This window comes from Aythya marila, assembly GCF_965140915.1.
Source record: "Aythya marila genome assembly, chromosome: 15".
In the NCBI taxonomy this organism is placed as follows: Eukaryota; Metazoa; Chordata; class Aves; order Anseriformes; family Anatidae; genus Aythya; species Aythya marila.
Window position 1 is genome coordinate 16,991,764 of NC_139056.1, and position 19,108 is coordinate 17,010,871.

General features: G+C 42.0%; 1 protein-coding gene across 6 annotated transcripts in view; it reads left to right on the plus strand.

Annotated features, from left to right (window-relative positions):
* The first annotated feature begins 1,256 nt into the window (after positions 1-1,256).
* TNRC6A (trinucleotide repeat containing adaptor 6A) overlaps positions 1,257-19,108 on the plus strand; it is a 48,059-nt gene continuing 30,207 nt past the window's right edge. For 5 of the 6 annotated variants that reach the window (XM_082772355.1, XM_082772360.1, XM_082772356.1 and 2 more), the window contains exons 1-4: positions 1,257-1,416; positions 2,066-2,113; positions 13,606-13,696; positions 16,375-16,396. In XM_082772355.1, coding sequence (XP_082628481.1) covers positions 1,412-1,416; positions 2,066-2,113; positions 13,606-13,696; positions 16,375-16,396 — 166 coding nt within the window. In that variant the 5' untranslated portion in view covers positions 1,257-1,411. Of the gene's footprint in view, positions 1,417-1,645; positions 1,868-2,065; positions 2,114-13,605; positions 13,697-16,374; positions 16,397-19,108 lie in introns of those variants that run through there. The other variant, XM_082772357.1, reaches the window with a different exon arrangement.

A 19,108-nucleotide genomic window follows, 5' to 3' on the forward strand; every position in this document is an offset into this window, starting at 1 on the left:
CATGTTAAGCTGACTCACGAGTTTAAAACTACTATTGCAAACAATCTTCTTATATATGCTTATTATTCGTGCAAGTAACAACACTATAAATTGCTCTAACTAACTTAAAATATAAAAACATACTTCCTTGCCATTGTTTATTCTGTAGACTTGGACAGTGAAAATTGAATCTTTTCACTTTCATTTTTGAGGAACTTCCCAATTCTTTCATTTGTAGTATTTGGGCTACAAAGGCCTAATTACAATGCTATCTCTAACTTTCCTACAGAAAAGTGCCTGTAAGGATGCACTTCTGTTTACGGTGACTTTTTATCTGATCTCACCTTCACTCTGTCTCAGCATTACCGTTCTTAATTCTCTTCCATTATTCCCTGTCAGTTCTTTGAGTGATTTAATTTCTCCAAATTAATTTCTGTGATATTTTTACCGAAACCAAGTGCAGTAAAACAGAGTGTGGCTTATCTATTCTTCTCTCTTTATTGCGTGTGTTGAAGTTAATTTAATCTAAAACGTAAACAGAGATCTTTTATTTGTTCAGATGAATGAATTTCTATCTAGGTTTGTGAACACTAGAAGCTTTTCAGTGTCCTCTCTCAACCTAAGGAAGCTTGTGGAAGGATAAGAGAAAGGGCTACCTCATGTCATGGTGTTTATTTAGACATTGATGCCTCTTTTCCATCAGTCAGTTGTTATTGACGCCCCAAAATTCAGAACAGAACTGGGCATAGCAGTAGCGCCTGGGAACAGAAACAGCCATACCACAAAGGGAAAAGTATTGCTGGTAACGCGTGTTATTTGCTTATTTGTGTGTCATCCCGTGTTCCTCAGGGAAACGACCGCTCTTTTCCATGGGTTGTCGCAATGAGGTAGCGGTTGGGATTCTGTATTTTCAGGATAAGTAACAAACATGGTGATAAAACAAGGCCTGAGGGCTGCCACGGCCGCACCCCGGGGTGAGTTCGGGGGCGAGCTCCCTCTGCGGCTGGGGCAGGCCTCACACGGGACGCTCAGGCCCTTGGAGGCCAGACCCGGTGCCCGTCTCCTCCCGCTGCACCGGCCCAGTGTGTGGGGGGAGCTCAGGCGGGGGAGGACGAGGCCTCTCTACGGCCGGGCCCGGGCGCCAGGAGGCGGCTCCTCGCGGCCCCATCCCCGTTGCCAGGGCGGTTGCTAGGGCGCCATGTTGGGGAGCGCGGCGACCCGGAAGCGCTGCGGGGCGCGGGGGGGGTTTCGCTTCCTGCGCGGCGGGGCCGGGCCGGCCGGGTGAGGAGGCAGGAAATGGCGGCGGTGCTGCAGCTGCAGCTGCCGGGCCCTCCCGCTCCGCACTGCCGGGCCCAGGCCGCCTAGAGCCGCCGCGACAGCGCCGGGCCCGGGCCGCAGCCACGCCGGGCCGGACTCCGAGCACTTTACATACATGAGGTAGCGGGCGGGGGGAGAGAGAGGGGAGGGGGGGGGCGAGGAGGGGAGGGGAGGGGAGGGGAGGGGAGGGGAGGGGAGGGGAGGGGCCGGGCGGCGGCGGCGGGGCCCGGGAGCTGCGGGCGGGGGAGGGGCCGGGGCGGGGGGCGCCCCGCGTGGGGGGGGGGGGGCGGAGCGGGGCTGGCACCGGGAGCGGAGCCGGAGGGGACGGGGACGGGGCCAGGGGCACGGGCAGGGGGCGCGGCGGGGGCTGCATCCCCGCGGTCCCCCCGCCGCAGGGCCGCCGGGAGGGAGGCGGCGGAGCCCCCGGCAGCGCCCCGCGGAGCTCCTGATCCCGGTCCCGGTCCCGGTCCCGGTCCCGGTCCCGCTCCGCCGCCCGGGAGGTGCGGGCTGCGGCCGTTAGGCGGCCCCGGTGATGCAGCAGAACGGAGCGGCCCCGGGGCTGCCGCGCGGGGTGAGCGCGGGCTGCGGGGCGGGGGGGGGCGGCGAGGGCGGCTCGGGGTGGGCCCCGGGGCGCGCCCCCGGCCGGCACCGGCGGCCTGGGCTGGGCCCGCGGAGCTCGGGGTGGGTCCCGGCCCCGCCGCGGTTTTATTTTTTGTGCTTTCTGCTGCATTTGTGTTGACATGGAAACCGACACCGCTTTCTGTTCCAGAGAATTGGAAGCTAAAGCTACCAAAGAAGTCGAAAGAAAACTAAGCAGGTAAGGTGCTGCTTTGAATTCACTCCCGCAGTTCGGAAAGCGTCAGCATAAGACTAAAAATTATTATGTATTTTTTTTTCCTGGGCCTTTAATTTCACGTTAATTATAAGGGTTAAAAAATAAATAAATTGAAAATGTGCTTGTCTACTGCATAGGGGAGTCTGCAATTTAGGTAGTTCTGTAATCTAAACACCTTTTTAATATAGTTTCATTTACATAATAACAGTATCAGATCCTCTAATAGAATTTGTTTGCTAGGCTCTTTTGCCAGGAGACTTTTACTAGGGCCATTTGAAATATGTTTAAACCCTGAATTAAAGTGATTGCTGGTTTTTGCATAGCTTGCTTTTTTTCTTTCTTATGGCAGTTAGTCAGTCCCAAACTTTCAGATTAATTTATGATTACACTGTGAAAATTGATCAGATTTCCCCCATTGTCAGTGTGTCTTCCTTTTTTTGATGATATGCATAAGCAGGGTTTGTTTTTTCCATTTTATTGTTGGCATCTGTACAATATATATAGAATCTTCAAGATGCATTTAAAAATGATATTGTGAATATAATGTCCGGGTAATTGTTAAATGGACTTGACTTGCACAGAATATTTTCAAATTACAGCTCTTTAATCTGTCCACCAAAAATTCCAAAGCAGTCTAAAAAATGAATTCTGTGGATAGTGCTCAGTATATACTTGATACCAGAAGCAATTTCAGAACCTTGTTGTTAGATAGAGCGCTGAGATATTTATTTATAACGGCACGAGTCTTAGAGTCACAACAATGTGAAGATCTATTGAATTGCTTGTGAGGTCTCTCCTGTCACGCTGGCAGTATGGGTGGTGAAAAGAGGTGGAAGTAAACTGTGCAACTGCCTGAAGGCAGCGTTCTGTGGGGAGTGGGAACAGATCGAGGTTCACTGAGTAACTTCTGGTATGGCTCGGGTCTCTGTTTTCTGACACAGGAGCTATGTGTTTTCTTCTTTTAAATGGTTAAGAGCTGCTTTTTCCCTTAATGTATCAGTTGTTTTCAGAAACCTGTCATCTAACTGCTTTCTGTTTAGTGAGGGAATTTTCATCATGCGGGCACGTAGCCGGGTAAAGCTGCAGCATGCCTGCTCTGGATAGGCCTGATTGTTTTACTATTGCAGAGCTCAACAGATAGCCTTCATTCTTTCTCTGCTATCGTTATTTATGATCTTATTAAATCTGCAGTGACCTAGTCAAATTGTAAAAGAGTAAATATCCCTGGGAAAGGTAAATAGACCCATTGTACAATTGCTCTTAATCTAAAATTTCATAGTGTATATACAGACTGTAAACTCTGTGGGATATTGGAATTTCTTCATGCAAGTTCTGCAATTGCCTTTGGAGTTTATGCTTAAAAATAAATAGGTAGGAAATAGCCTTTTTGTAAATCTTAAATATTGGCTTAGACTGGTGGTGTGCGATAGAGTGAGTATTGCAGCTGTTACTACAGCTTGCTTACCCGGTTAGAGCGATGACTTTTAATCTCAGGACTAGAAATTTGGCTCACGAAAGGATCTTCATTTGGTCTGCGTCCTCTTTAAAATGCACTTCTGCAGTGGACGAGGTGTGTACTGCTGGTTTCAGAAATAAGCACAGTGCATGGCTGGCAACAGTAATCCAAATACATGTGTTGCACGTTTTATTGTTGCATAACATTACAAGTGAAATGTAACCTGCTCAGTCTACCACTGAGCAAGAACGTGTAACCTCCCACTACTAACTAGAGGAATGCAACTTAAATTTGGGTCAAATCAGCAGCAGTAAAAAAGGCCATGCAGTTCTCTTGGTTTAAGAAATAGCTTTTTAATTCTGTTTGCTAAACGGGGCTTTTCTACCTCACTTACGTGGAACTGAGAGAAGGTAAATATCTGAAATATGTTTACAGTTTTACTCCCAAGCACTGGCATTTGACTCGTACTTCACAAGCATACAAATTATAGAGAAGATTAACAACTGTGCTTTCATTCACCCGTTTCTGCTCCATCTGCATTGGTTGCAGGCTGTCCGTGTTCTGGGAAAGCAGACTTTCCCTGACAGCACATACACCTCTAGATTTCATCCATGTATTCTTCTAAGTTTCTGCTGTATGTTTCTTGTTTGTTTTTGTTTTAACTCTGTGTTAGTATGACCACCATATTTGCATGAGGCTTTCCTTTTTTTGCTTTGGAAAAAAATGGGATGGTTCAATGACAGGGGCAGAGGGTGAGAAATGAAGTGGTTTCTGCTGATACGTAAGCACTTGATTTTCTGTTGTTATTTTTGTTTTTTTGTTTTAGAGGCGGTAGGGGCAGGGCTTTTTTCCTGATAAACTTCCTACAGGATAACTTCTGCAGTCAAGTGAGAAGAGCATACTGCAAAGAGGCAGCATTCTCTTCATACCTTTAAAGACCTTCAGAGATGCTTAAGCAAAACGATAGATTCTTTTCTCCCCTACCCAATCAGTAAGATACCTTTTCAGATGATGCGTAGTTGTCAGGTTGTCCCCATAAGGTAGCTTGCATTTACCTCTTCTTTTTCTAGTGTTACCAGGAACCCATCACGCAGTGTGCTTCTGGACTCCACGTTAATTATACTGCAGCACTCTTCAGTAGTTATGGTGCTGGACTTGAGCAGTCAGTGTTCAAGTTTGTGCCTATGTTACAGATATCCTGCACAACCACTTTGCTTCTGGAGAAGCGATTTAATGGATCTTCCTATCCCCATTTGTTCCGTGAAGATAAGGACTGTTTATTGCTACTGCTAAAGTCTCGTGTATTTAGATGACAAAATCTCAGGGAAATAGATTTGTATGCTTGCGCAGCAGTAAACATGATAAACCCTAATCTTGGGTGAAGCCTCGGGGAGAAAATGGAACCAAAACATTATTCCAGAACTATGGCGTGTTGGTAGTGGTCGCAGTTTGTAACGTGGCTCTACTGAGCCAGCCTCTGTGTTAGGGAAGTGGGAACGATGAGTGGCTCTGAACAAATTGATAATGGTAGACATGAGAGCTGAACTTCTGTCACCTCACTTCTAGGGTGATAAAGACAGGTATTTTGAAAGCAGAAAACAAAGTAGCTGGCATCTCTTCGCTAATTAGGTATGCACTGAGGTATCAGTTCTTAGCTTGGCAGTGCCTCTTCTTTACGTTAATAGCTGGGAAGAACTAACACATGCAAAATCTGTATACAAGTGGTTTAACTTTCTCATCAGGGGCTTTCTGTGCTCCTGTGTAGTGTGCAGAGTGGTTTTAGTTGTCAGAATGCTTCTCTTCAAGGCGTGTTTTAGGTGTCTTTTGTTGTTAACTTTAAAGTCCCGGCTTCTTTTCCGTAAACTTGGAGGATGTTCTTTGTGTTGTGACACACTATTTTGTAGGAAGTGTTAATAAAGGAATAGGAGGATCAATCTTTAACTAAAAAACACATTTTTCTAGCTGGTTGTTCTGTAACGATGGTTTCATACAAAAGCAAGTTGTTGGATTTTAGAAACTGAGGAATAGTTTTTATTGGTAGCTGTATGTATTTGCATTATCTAAAAAAAATAAATACTAGGGAAATTTAGGTCAGAATACAGCCAAAATATAAATTTTAAGTCTTGGCAGTGCATTTGGAAGTCTGTATATAAATCAGACAGGTGAGTTATGTAGTGCATGCACACATTTGCTGCTTTTGCAGAATTGTAAAAGGTCTTTCAGTTCGGCATGCTTATCTAACCTTCTGACTGTTCCACCTGTAGCATTGCAAGTTAATTTATAACTAGAAGAGCAAATAGGGAAATTGTTCTTTTCTTGTTGTTTTGGTTTTAATTATAAACTTTTTTTTTCCAAATAATATAGTTGTCACTGGAAATTCTGAAGTGGTTTTAGAAGCCACTGTGTGTAATCGCTTCCAATTGCTACTTTCATGTTTAAACCACGTAGCAAAGGGGCAGAGGGCAGAAATCCATAACTAATTAACATAGAAGCTGATGTTTGTTTTACTAGCAAGCATGCTATCAGTGTCTCCAGCGTCCTGCTATCAATAAATAAGCTGAATGATGTTTTCAAGAAGCGGACCAATAAATACCGTTTCACTTTCAGTTATTAATAAATGTCTTTTTAGCTCCAGGTCTTAGGACAGGGCCGCTAGGGGCTGGTTGTTTAACTCGTCTCCTTTGTCCAGTGAGAAGAGCTGCCCGCCCAGGCCAGCCCACCCGCCTCGTGTTGGTCAGGACTCGTGCCAGCCAGTGGTCGGTCACTCGGTGCATTTAGCACACTTGGCCAGGGGAATGACACTGAAGACCCAAGTGCAGGCTGTGCAGTGTTTCAAGAGCTTCAGAGTAACCCAGCGCAGGATGCCTTTGGGAGAATCCCTCCCCAGCCTCGTGGCTTGAAGCATTTGTCGGTGACAAGTGTCTTTAAAATGTACTAGCACCATCTTGTGGGGCAGCGTGACTTTAATTTGGTTTGAAAGTGAGCCGAGAAGGTAGCTGTTTGGCTGGCAAACACAGCGTGAGCATCTGTAACGGTGCTGACATCTCCAGCAGCCTTCGTAGAGATGCGTTCTGAGTGCTAGTGTTCACTTGAAGAATCTCCAAACTCAATTAATACAATCCTGTTACATAAGTAGTTCTGATGGATGCTGGATAGCTGGCGTTAGTGGTGGGATGGCAGCTTGATTTATTTCGGTGTTGACATTTGCTGGGTGCAAGTACTATGTGCTTTTCGCTCTGAGATAAACACTGTGTTCATAATATCGCAGTGCAATGTCTTAGATCTTAATTTGTGTCAAAAATCTTATTGTAACCATAATTTCCTCTGTGGGGTGACTAGAATTGTAATTGTATAGTGGTGCAGCATGTTTCCCTTTCGTATGTTATAACAGCAAAGGAAGCATGCTCTGCAAGTGTTAATTATTGCATCCTCATCATGTATTTCAGGAAAATATGGGTATACTTGATTCTCATGTAGCGCAAGAACAGAGGTTAAATATGTCTAACTACTTTCTCCATTTCAGCCCATACATTTTTAAGATGCCAAGCTGTAGCTTTTTAAATTACACATTAATAGAAGCTTTTGCAAGACTTAAAAGTAATCAGTAAAATATGATTTGATGTAAATGTTACCTGCAGTGTTTACATCTTGAATATTACAGCTTTTCCAGATTGCAAGCCAAATAACAAATCAAACAAAACATAAAATTAAATGTTAGCATTGTCAAAGCTTAAGGAAGTGGTAGAATGACTGCAGAAGGCAGAATGTGGCTGCTTTCCACTCAGTGGCACAACTGATAGTAACGAACTGACTTCATATCAAAAGTCACCCAGAATCATGAGGCACTTTGTCTTGCAAAAGTGGTACCTGTCTTAGAAGATAATTTTTTTAATTTTTTTAATGGCTTAAATAAGTAGAGTTGTGGTATATTTTTTTTTTCCTTATACAAACGAGTTGGGCTGAGTGAGTTACTGTAACAAGACTGCCACAACTGGGGGGAAATTTCAATGTGTTTGATAAGTATTTATCTAGCACTCGGTCTGTTCACAGTTGTGCAGACAGTTGCAACTTCTACGTGTATGTTCTCAGAGCTTTAAAAAATGTAGTTTCTCCTGAGATCAAGATCGATTTTCATTTGGTCTCACTTGAAAATAACTTATCTTTTAAGTTAAGCTGTTTAAACTCAGGGTCTTTACTCCAGTCTCAAATGTAAATTTCATATGGCTTGGGTATTTTATTTGCAGTTGATCTAAACTGCAGAACCAGGTTTGCATTGTTGTTAACACCATGTAGCATTGAGCAAGCTAATCCAATTATTTAGGAGGAAAAGGAAATGTCCTGTAGATGTAGTAGTAAAAGCTGGATGGCTGATAGGGGAAGTAATAGAAGTCTGCTTATATATTTCTTACGAACCAGGATTTGCAGAGGCTGAGGGGCCAGGCACGCTGCTACCAACACCTCTGTTTTCCAAGGCAATGGTGTACACGTACCTAGGTGCAGGGAAGAGCCCAGCAACGGAGCTTGTTCTTCTATTTTCATCTTGTTACTATTAGCCTCTGCTCCTACCCCGTTTCCTGTTAAATGCTGCAAAGTAACTTGAAGCTGTTTGTAATTTGTACTGAAAGAGATACATAAAATGTTGAGCGCAGAACAGGCAGAGGTAGCTGTGAGAGTATAAGATAATAAATGAGACACAGAACTTCTCAAGAAGTAGCATTAAAAACGTAGCTTGTTGTAATTCTATGTTCTAAGGGATGGTGGAGTCCAGGGCATAAATAGTAGCACTTGCTGCCTGTTGATAGGGTCCTGTATTAACTTCTTGGAAAGAATAAGGGAGATTTGCTCTTTTGGCTGTCGGAGATGGAAATTTAGGAGTTCTGCCTTACACTGTGATGACCTAATAGGTAAATTTAAATTTATTTTTTTTTTTTAGGTCTATGCTTATGTTAGAGGGTAGTGGTAGTAGTAGGAGTACATTCCTTGAAAGATTCACATTTTTAATGAATAGGCAATAAGGACTTTATTGTTATTTAGTTTTAGAATGAGTTAATTTTGCTTTTTAGTCATTGAGATTTAACATTATAACAGTAATCTAATGCTCTTGTTAAAACCTACCTATAGGTAGGCAGGTTTTTTCAGGGTCCTGATGCGTCATCACAGTTTGTGTGTGTGTGCTGAGCTGGCTTTGTCATGTAAAATCTCTTCTTAAATACATGAAAATAGAATGATCAGAGTCATAATTTAGGAATTGTACCTTTCCTATGTGGAAGCCGAAAAATGATGCTGAGGTAGAATATTCCAGAGCTACTGGTGTGTTACTTGTTAGCATGTGTATTCTAAAAATAAAATGTAATCATGTTGACTTAGTTGTAGCAAGATCGATGAGTCACTTTTTTGTTGTGAAAATACTGCTTTGCATTGCCTGTGCTTTTTGCAGCACTCGAGCTTTCTTCTGAAACCTGAATGATTTCTCAGTTAATGAAGTTTCTGCGTGTGAAGCACTAACATTTGTTAAGCAAAAAGCGTTAGTGGCTTTCTTAACCCTTAGAATTCTTCTCAGGATATTAGAAATCCTAGAAGTAACCTTTTATTCCAGCAGACAGTTCTGTGTAGCACGCCATCCTGCGGCGTTGATGCGCTTCCCGCATCAGAGGGGTTCAACCTGTGCCCGTAGCCCTTGTTGGGCTTGCTGGAACAATTAACTCCGGTGGCAGTCAGGAGAGTTGGACTGTTTCCCTGGGGCTCCGCAGCCTGGCAAGGGCAAGTTTCAGGCTGGCTGACTGCTGCTGACAGCAACAGCCTGTTCCCCAGGTGTCACCTCTCGCTGAGGCCCTGCAGCTCATCTCGTGCGTGCCCAGCGCTTCTGGATGCAGGGACACTGGGCCCAGGAGGAACCGCGAGCGCACTAGGTGGCTGCTCCAGAACAAAGAACTTGGCTCTCTGGGGCTGAGGAGCCTCTGGGAAACAGAAAGTCACAGGATGCTGACAACGATTCCAGCTGCACAGCCTGCTTGCGTTGGGGCTTTTTCCTGGGGTGATCCTGGGACAAGGTAGGCAGAGAGCTGCTCCAGGAAATGTGTGGAAGGCAGCCGTGTGCAGGTGTCAGGCCAGCCACGCGTGTGCCAAGCGCTTGTGTGTTGTGCTCCAGCAGTGAGGTTGTGCGAGGAGGAGGGCTGGGGATGTGACTTCTGGCCACGGGAGGCAGGCAGGCAATGCTTGGCCTCCTCAGTTGGATAACAAGGCTCTTAGCTGAATTCTGTATGTTGTATGTTCTGTGAGTTGTGATATATAGAAACTGCAGATTGATTTCAGACCTACACCCTTCTGGTGGTGTTACCAATTTAATTCACTTGTTAAAAGTTGAATTATTCCAAATGAACTCAGCCTGAGGATGTCTTGCAGACTTTGGTTACAGATCCTCAGGATGGAAGGCAGTGACGGGCAAACCTGCCCAATCTCACCTACATGTATACACGTGTGCAGATGTCGCTGCAGGTTCATCGTTACCCCTGATTTGCAGGGTGTCCAAGGGATTGCTTTCAACTGACCTGGCCAGCGGTGATTGTTTTCTGTTACATGACCAACCTCGTAGCTGCTCATTGACACCTAATTACAAATGCCAGATAGCTTTTTGCAGTAAGACAGAGCTCACTGAGCCTTGCAGCCTGATGATAAAACCATGATAAAACGTGGAATAACCACATGGCCTACAACTGAAATACAGAGGGATCCCAGAAAGAACATTCAGTTAGTTTGCATATCTCAGCACATCAGAAGCAATGATTTATTAAAAAGAAGCGACTGTTGCTTGCTGTCATCGGAAAATTTTAGAGGATAGATCTTGGTCTGGAGAAGCTTTTTAGAGTGGTGGTAGGAGGAATACTGGTATCAGTTGGCTGTTCATTGGCAAAGCATGCTACAGGTCTACCTGTGCTGCCAGGCTCGTTTGTTTAACCCATGCAAGGAAAGTTCATTAGTACTTGTAAGTAACAGTCACCCTAGAGCTGTTAGAGGAGAAAAAGAATGGTGGCTGTGCAACAGATCAGTGATATCTCACCAGAAGGGACCACTAGGGAAAGAAACAAGTGGAGGATGAAATCAGATTTGCAGTGAGAACAAAGATCTTGGCAAATAGGAATGAAAACTGATTTCTGTTTTTATTAGTTGCTATTCAGATACATGTAGTCATGCACCAAAGAGTTTGTTTACAGGGAGAAGTCAGAAAAGTAAAAAAAATTTGTAATTAAGTAAAAATTAACAAAAACAACAACAAAAAGACACTTTTTAATTTTGTGAATACAAATCTTCCTACTCTGCAGATACATTTTTACGAACTAAACAAAGTATAGCTGTTGTCTGAGTGTACTGGAAGAAATAGATTTGGGTAAAGTGTTTCAGTTAGCGCATGCGAAAAATGATCTTATGGTTGTGTCTTGGGTAACGTTAATAGGCTCAGAAGTTTCTGTGCCCTGTAAATACTTAAAGTATTGCAGCCTTTTTTATTCCCCGATGCCATATGAAAGCATTATTGTATTGTATCTCTCCTTGTTTGAAAATAATAATAATAGCCAAATGGCCCCAAGCTTGGAGATTTAAGTGTAGGTATCGTTATTACGGCATCCTCCCCGCTGGGACCAGAACCACTTTTAACATTTTGCTGAAGAATCTCACAATGGACAGTAAAACAGTCTTACAGCTTAAAGGTAGAAATCAAATGGGCAGCGATGATGTGATGCTCACCTCTTCCAGAAGGCTGGCAGTATTATGCAGAATGCTAAATGTAAGAATTGTAGTTAATAACCTGATGAGCTGTTGTTTGGTATTAGTTGCCTTGGCACCACCTACCATGAGAGGCAGGTGGCATAAGCATACTGGTTTGTCTGCTTAAAAAGTGAGGAAGTTACATGAATTTGCCACAATGGGACTTGTGACTTCTGGTTGCCGTGTTGATTAAAAAAAAATTTTAAAAATAATAACTGATACCTCGACTCATTTTGAACATGACTTAAGCTGCATCAAATGGAGACTTAACCAATTATTTGTATAGCTAAAGAAGTAATGAAAGATTTGATGCTTCTTACGTATCCTGTGTCTTACTGTATTCAGTTGCATCACTTCTGGTTTTTATATCTAATTATCGTATTTTAAGCCACGGTTTTGTAGTTGTAGGTAACTTGGGGTTAAAAAGGAGCCAAGTGTTTCTAGGCAAAAGTAAACCACGTATTGACTTAAGGACATTTTTAGTTTTTTTCCCAAAAAAATTTTGTATAGGCAAGGTTGTCTTTATTAAGATGAGTAAATTTGTATCCACGGCATTGAATGAGGCTGACTTTTTAAAGCTGATTTTAATGTATTCAAAGTAAGTGTGTAAGAAAATATTTTCTCTTGTTTTGCCTTGCTTAGTGTGTGAAATGCATGGCAAAGATAAAAACAAAAAAAAAATCACAACTGTTTTTATGTTCAAAGCTGAACTTTGGAGATAAATGCCAACAAGACCAGTTGTCACCAACCGGGGTGTAAATTCTGTAACCCTTCCCGTAGTTGTCTCGGCTTTCTCCTTTGCTGCAGTAAGTAGCAGATGGGAGTCTGTTCCCTTTTACTGCCCAGTGATCTCCACGGCAGCTTGGGATCTGAGCACCGCTCGCACTGCAGCTGATGGAATAGAAAGTGTGTACAGACCTGGGAGCAAGCCGGTTGCTTCTGAAACATTGCTTTATAAACAGGACTTCCCCTAATCTCTGAAGTTTGTTCAGAGAGTAAATGTGGTGTCTTCTTGCTTTACTTTGTCAACATCTGTGCAGTTTCTTCCCATGTCCCGTTCAAAGTGCATAGAAATTAGATTTGTTTGAGGGACGTGATTTCCTCAGTTAGAGGGTGGGTGTGCGTTGGAGCTGCTGGTAAGATTCAGGATATCAGAGGTGTTTGGGGTAGCACAGATGTGCTTCAAGATGACAACTAGAAAAACGCTCTCAACTTCTTCTTAGCTGTGACCTGCCTGTATGGTCAGGGTGTGTGGGCCAAAAGCTTCAAAGCTTTTGAACTTGTAAACATTCCTGACCCTGAAGTGGTGAAGGGGTCTTGCAAGTAGGCTTTCTAGTAAATAAAAAATATTTACTGTCTGAATCACAAACTTTGAAGTAGCTGAGTATTTGCAGGCTCCCTTTCTCATATTTACATGCTTGTATACCTGTCCTGCTTTCTGCTTTGTTCTCCCTTTTTGCATTTTCTTTGATAGTCTGTTTTTGAAAGACTGCAGCATACCCTGTGAAGTAGTGTTGTAGTGAAGCTTTCTGTTTTAGCATGTAAAACTTTATATTAAGTGAATTTAATTTAATGACAAACGTAAAACCTGTTACAAGTTAGTTTTCTCACTAATTTACTGTGCTCTAAAATGGCACTCCCATCAAAAGCCCAGGTTCGACCAAGCTCTTCAGTTTGTTCTGCTTGTTCATGCACCCTTTGTCAGCAGCAGCATCTGCACGCGCACACAGCCGGCTGCCTTATCTCACTGCTCTGGCAGGAAAATGCCTGCATTGGATGTTCCTTGGCAGAGGTGGCATTTAAGATCGGCGAGCTGGTGCAGATTCCTGCCTTAGCTCGGTGGCTGTGTAGGAACCAGCGCTGATCCAGGGGATGCACGCAGCCACACTGTGCCCGGCCAGCGCTGACCGTGCCAGGCTGTAGGCAAACGTGATGTGGGAGAGCTCAGAGCCGGTAGCAGGTAGAGCTTAAATAGCATCTGAATCGACAGTGGCTTTTGAATGGAATTAATGTCTAAGCCTTCATTGCATGTTTTATAAAAGGAAAATATTACACGTGTCTTGGCACTGCATCTGCTCTTAAAGTTTTTTCACTTGCAAATTGCAGTGAAAATACATAGTCCCTATAGAAATATTATCCAATTAGAAGTAAAATTCCCCAGTTCCTTTTGGGTCACTGTGAAATAATTGTTCTAAAATGAATCTAAGTGTGTACAGATTGTATTTTGGGAGAGTTAATTACAAACTGTATGGTTCAGGGATTTAGTGCAAGAAGAGGAAGAACAGTTGATGGAAGAAAGGAAAAAGAGAAAAGAAGACAAGAAGAAGAAGGAAGCTGCTCAAAAAAAGGTATGTTGAGCATTAAAAAAAGTGCTTGTGGATTACTTCTTTTCATCACTGGTGGATATTGTTACATCCGTTTTTACACAAGTGTTTTCTTTTTAATTTCAGTTTTTACAATTTGTGTCTTCTGTCAGTTCTGTAATGGTGACTGACATATAGAGCCTCTGATTGAGCTTTGTGTACAGGTTCTTCAGAGATTAAATAATCTCCTGAGATGACCGTTCTTCTTCCTGATTGCTAGTTAAGTCCACTTGAAGTTTGGAAACTTCCTCAGTATCAGTGCTCCCTGTTTGTTAGCCTAAACAAAGGTTTTCGTTGTGCACCTGTAGAAAATTCGGCATGTCTAATCTTATGACAAATCTAAGTAAAATTGTACAGAAAGGATCCTTCTGGAAAAGGTGGGGTGTTTCCTGATATTTCAGAATGAGGTTCCGTAATCTTTTCAGCAGCTGACAGCAATGCTGCATAATAATTTTTGGACCTCAGTTGTAAATTAGTAATTCATTCTCTTGGAATTCTTGTGACCAGGCACAGAGTATGGAACGTAAATGAAAATTTTTAATGAGAAAGGTGTTGGTTTACTTGTAGAATTTAAGTCTTTCAAATAAATGGTTCTTTGGGGTTCTCTTCTCCCCAGGTTTAGTGTTCTCGGGAGTCAGAAAGGCGGAAAGGCATGTTTGAGTGTATTTTTGGAAGAATTAAAAGCAAAAATATATTTTGAAAGTGAAGACACCAAACATTTACCTGAAATTGAATGTTTTGCTTTTGCTTTCTCCTTCCATATAGCACATGATGGCCTGTTGTTAAGCTGCATGTCTTTGTTTATTTGCTGTATTCTCCAAGTAACAGAATATCAAGTGCTTGGGCTTGATGCATCAGAAATTTCAAGAGGCTTCTATCAAAGAAGCAGTAGGTGGCCGCAAGGATGCTCATGTGCATTCCTGGAGAAGCCTAAACTTGATGTAGATTAAGAAAATAAGTCTCTGAAAAACCACAGCAACAAACAACTGCCAGTTAATTTAGATGTTTGTTGTTTGTTTGTTTGTTTGTTTTTAAAGTCTATTACAGATGTAGCTTGATTCTAGATTTAAATGAAAAACATGAAGTAGCTCACAAATGTTCTGGTTTTTTTTGTATTTTTTTTGAGGGGTGCCTATCTGCTATTTCATATTTGTGAGTAAGCTCAAATTGATCAAACTTGCCCTTTTTGTTTTGCAATCTAACTTTTTCTGCTTAATCTCTTCAAAGCGTGCTATTTAGTATTACCAATCTTAGGCTTGCTAGGAAAAACTTAAGCACCTATCCATGCATCATCCAATGACACTGGAGAACGAACAGCTAATGCTTGTTTTTGTATATACTGTGGTTTTTTAATAATTGGAGATAAAAGGCAGGGATTGTAGGAGAACAGCAGCTATCGCGGAGGTGTGACACTCAACTTAGAGAACTTATCTTCTGTTTAGTGGTGCTTGCACCCTGACGCTGAGCAGCTTTCATGGGATGTAAGCGATTGTTTTCCATCTACCTTTTTATGTATATAACTGTTTGGAGCACTTGGTTCCAAGCCAGCTGTTGTGCGTGAAATATCCTGGCATTCAGAGTGCATACAAAACCTCCCAAGTCTTCAAAATATTTTTTTAAACTAGATTTTTTTAAAGCATAATGAAAAGTTGTGGCATTAGGTAGTAGGCCCAAGTATGTCAAATTCTGGAAAACGAGGCTGAGGAGCAGTGATATTGGAGTCAGGGTAATACGGGTAAATAAGCAAACTGAACATGAACATGATGTGGGTTTTTTTGATCCCCTCGTGTAAGCAGCCAGTGGATCAATGGATCAATAATTTTTTTGGTGTGCATATGCACTCTCTTTTTCTCTCAAGGTCTTAATTATAGATGATCGTAGTTTAAGTATTACTGCAAATTACTCTATTGCACCATGTGAATATATGCAATACCCTAATTAAAAGAGGTTGTATCCAGCTACCAAAGTGACCCTATCAGATTAAATCTCACTTCGCTTTTGCATTAGTGTATTTTAGAAGTGATAACTAAGGACACTCCCATTTCAGATGGGAAGAATTCTGATTTGTGCTTCTGAGAGCTCCTTTATGAAGTCAGTTTCACTATCTGTTCTAGTCAAAGCCATGCAGTTGAGATGCAACAATGAACGTTGCTATCCCCGTTTTTATCTCAGGATAAAACCACATTCGAATATCTCTCATCTTGCCTGTGTCACAGGAGTAACAATTGAATTGTGGAAATGAAAGACTTAAAGCTCTTGCATTTACTTTCTTTCTTACCTCCTTTAGATTTCTATGTCCCTCCCCTTTCTTCCCCTGCCGTATTCTGCAGTAGAAGTGGTGGAGCTTCCTTGCTTCCAGGCACAGTTTTTAACTCACTTCAAACAGGTTAATTTGCAAGTTTAATTTAGTCCGTTTCATATGCTTATCTTTCAAATTAATTTTGTCTTCTGTAACATTTTAACAGCTTTCTAGGCATAAGGAATAATAGGCATGGGTTGGTTAGAAAGAAGTATAAGGTTCTGATGTAGATAATTAAATAACTTTTAAAAAATTTTAAAAGAAGAAAGTCAAAAGCTAATGTCGCTTTATAAAGTGGCACGAGCACATGTGGCTTTTGCTCTTATCTGCACAAATCACTGACACTTCTTCTTTCTTGTTCTAGGCCATTGAACAAAAAATCAAAGGTAAGTTACTTTAGAGTTCTTTCTGTTCTGTGTATTGTTTCTGCAGTTTTAAATATGTTGAATCACATGGGTCAGCTGAAAGCTACTGAAAAATAGGATCTTTGAAACTTCAGTTGCACTATTTCGAACAGTTACCATAAAAGATTAGAAGAGTAAAGGATAACGTTTTTTTCCAGCGGTTGGAGCGTTCTGTTCATCCTATTTTCCATTCTTAATTGCTTAATACGGCACTAGGCGTGTATGTAATACCTTCAGATCTTATCTTTGTTTGCTTTTTTTCTTTTCCCTTTTTGCTATGTTTGAAAAGTGCACAAATGCTCTTGCACTTCTGATGTGACCACTTAGAGATCCACCTAATGGACCGGTTTGAAACTTGCTTTCCAAATATTCTAAGTGTGACTGGGGTCAGGAACACTTGATAGGCAAGTGATTGATATGTCTATCACTATCAATTTTAACTACTTATTGTGCGTGGAGAGTTCATCGTGATTAGAATGATCATGACGGCTATCTTAAAAGCTGTCATTTGGATGTTGGTGGCAGGCTGGGAATACTGCAGTTACTGTCCGTGTTTGTGGGTTTTATAAATTCTCCATTCCTTCTGTAAGTGGAGGAAAAATTCTTTTCACTTTTTAAGTTGGCTGGAAAGTGGATAATAATCGTATAAGTGGTCGTGTGGAGTGCTTGCTGAATCACTGTTTTTTGGGGAACATCGGGTTTAATTTAATAACTCGAGCAATGGTAGAAACAGGAGATTGGACACCCTGCTTAGCAGAGATGCAATTATTGTTGGAAAAATCAAAAACGTCTTTGAAGTGCTGTTCTGGCATGAAGGTAGTAAAATAGTACAGGACATACTGTGCTTGAGAAGAGTCAAAGAAGCAAATGAAAGTGTCCGTTCGGAAGGCGGTGTTTGAAGAAGCATGCTAGTTAGCATGGGGTTGAAATGGAGGAGGCAGACTCTTCGCATAAAAAATGCACTGCTTCTCCTGCTGAGTACTGCGGTACCAATTACAAGGTATTAGGAGAGGCGTTTATGTCGGGTTTCCTTAAGTGTGATGTGTACTCTGCTTGTACGTGTTCAAAAGAAACACCAGGTTGTGTAGAACCAGTAGGTTTTCGGGGTGTGACAAGGCTCCGCGGACAGAGTGAGAGCCGTCTGTGTTCTGTGTTTTAGTAAGCCCCTTTACGTGCTGCTTCAAGGAAGCTGATGTTTTGGCTTTTGGAATATTGATGGCTTGTGGCAGAGCTGCTGGATGGCGGCGGCTGCGTGTGAACGTCAGAGCGCTGCTCCTGCAGCAGAGGTCGGTGATGGCAGCTGAAGCTCGGCGCGAGGCGTGCTGGAGGTTTCGCTGGGCTGACGGCAGCACCTGGCTCTGGGCACTGAAATCGGTTGGGCAGTCTGTATTTGGCTCTGAGCACAGGACTGAATACCTGATGAAAGTGCTGGAGATTATAATAAAAGAAAAAGTGAAAAGTGTTTACTGAAGTGCCCTTTTTTGTACGAAATTGCATTTGAGTTGCAGGTTAAGTATTTGCTTTCTTCTCTATGTGCCTGCCATAAAGCTTCTAAGACAATAACCAATTGTAAAGAGTTGTGAAAGTATTTGTCTTTATTCTGAAGTAATAAACTGTCCAAAAAAATAGTGAAGGAAAATGATACAATGCTTTCCTTTAAATAATAATGTACATTTTTTGAATGAACATCTGACCTACGTACTTAAACTGTGTTGGCATCCGTGTGTCACATTAAGGACAAGGCTGCAAAAAGCAAATGGCTAAAAATAGCACGAGGAAGGGAGGGTAGTAATTCTGCTCAGTAGGCTACCTGATGGTAATCTTCAAATCAAAAGAAAATGTCTTTCTTACGAAGGACAGACTAATCTTACTTTTCCATTTTCTCTTTGGAGGCCTAGTGTTATTTACTGAATGGAAGTACTGAGTTCCAGCCTTAATGTTACCTGGTTATTAAACGAGGTATTTCAGCAAGTTTAGCAGGAATTTAGAGTTGTCGCAGGAGCCCAAGCTGGCTGTCCTGCTGCAGAAGTGGGACAACATGGGATACAGACATGCAACTTTTTGTAGCAGTTCCTGTAGGAACAGAACGTGTTGCAGAGTTGCACATGGCTCTTTCATTGTTTCAACAGTTTTGTCTACTTGTATTCAGGATGCAAATTAATGTTTCATTAGTTTCCAAGTTTCCATCGCGTTAATGTCTTAAATAATTTATTTTGTGCGTGAGCTGAAGATAAAATACAAGAGTATAGGATCTCTAAATAATTCAGAATTATGTTCTTTCTTTTAGAAAAGTAGCTGGTTAAGTGGGGGGAGGGGTGGGTAGAAAGGTTATTTCTTTATTTCTACCCATAACTTGGATGTTTCCAAAATGATTTTTTAGCTAAGGTAGAAATTGGTGTTGTACCAGCTGAAGTAGCTATCAACATGCATGTAAATTATGAGACTCCCTTTCAAGGAAGGTTAATGCTGCTGATTTCTTCATCATGTTCAGGATGGAGAATGAAAGTAATGAAGAAAATGCCAATATAAACTTTTTTGCTAAAAGTAGCATTTTAATGCTGTAGTATTGCCATTAAGAATGCATGTATTTCATTCCTGTGGATCTCAAATATTCTAACCTGTCTAGTTTTATACATCTGGTTTTATTAAAAGAGGGAAGAAGACATTCATAGGCATTAGAGATGAAAGCACTAT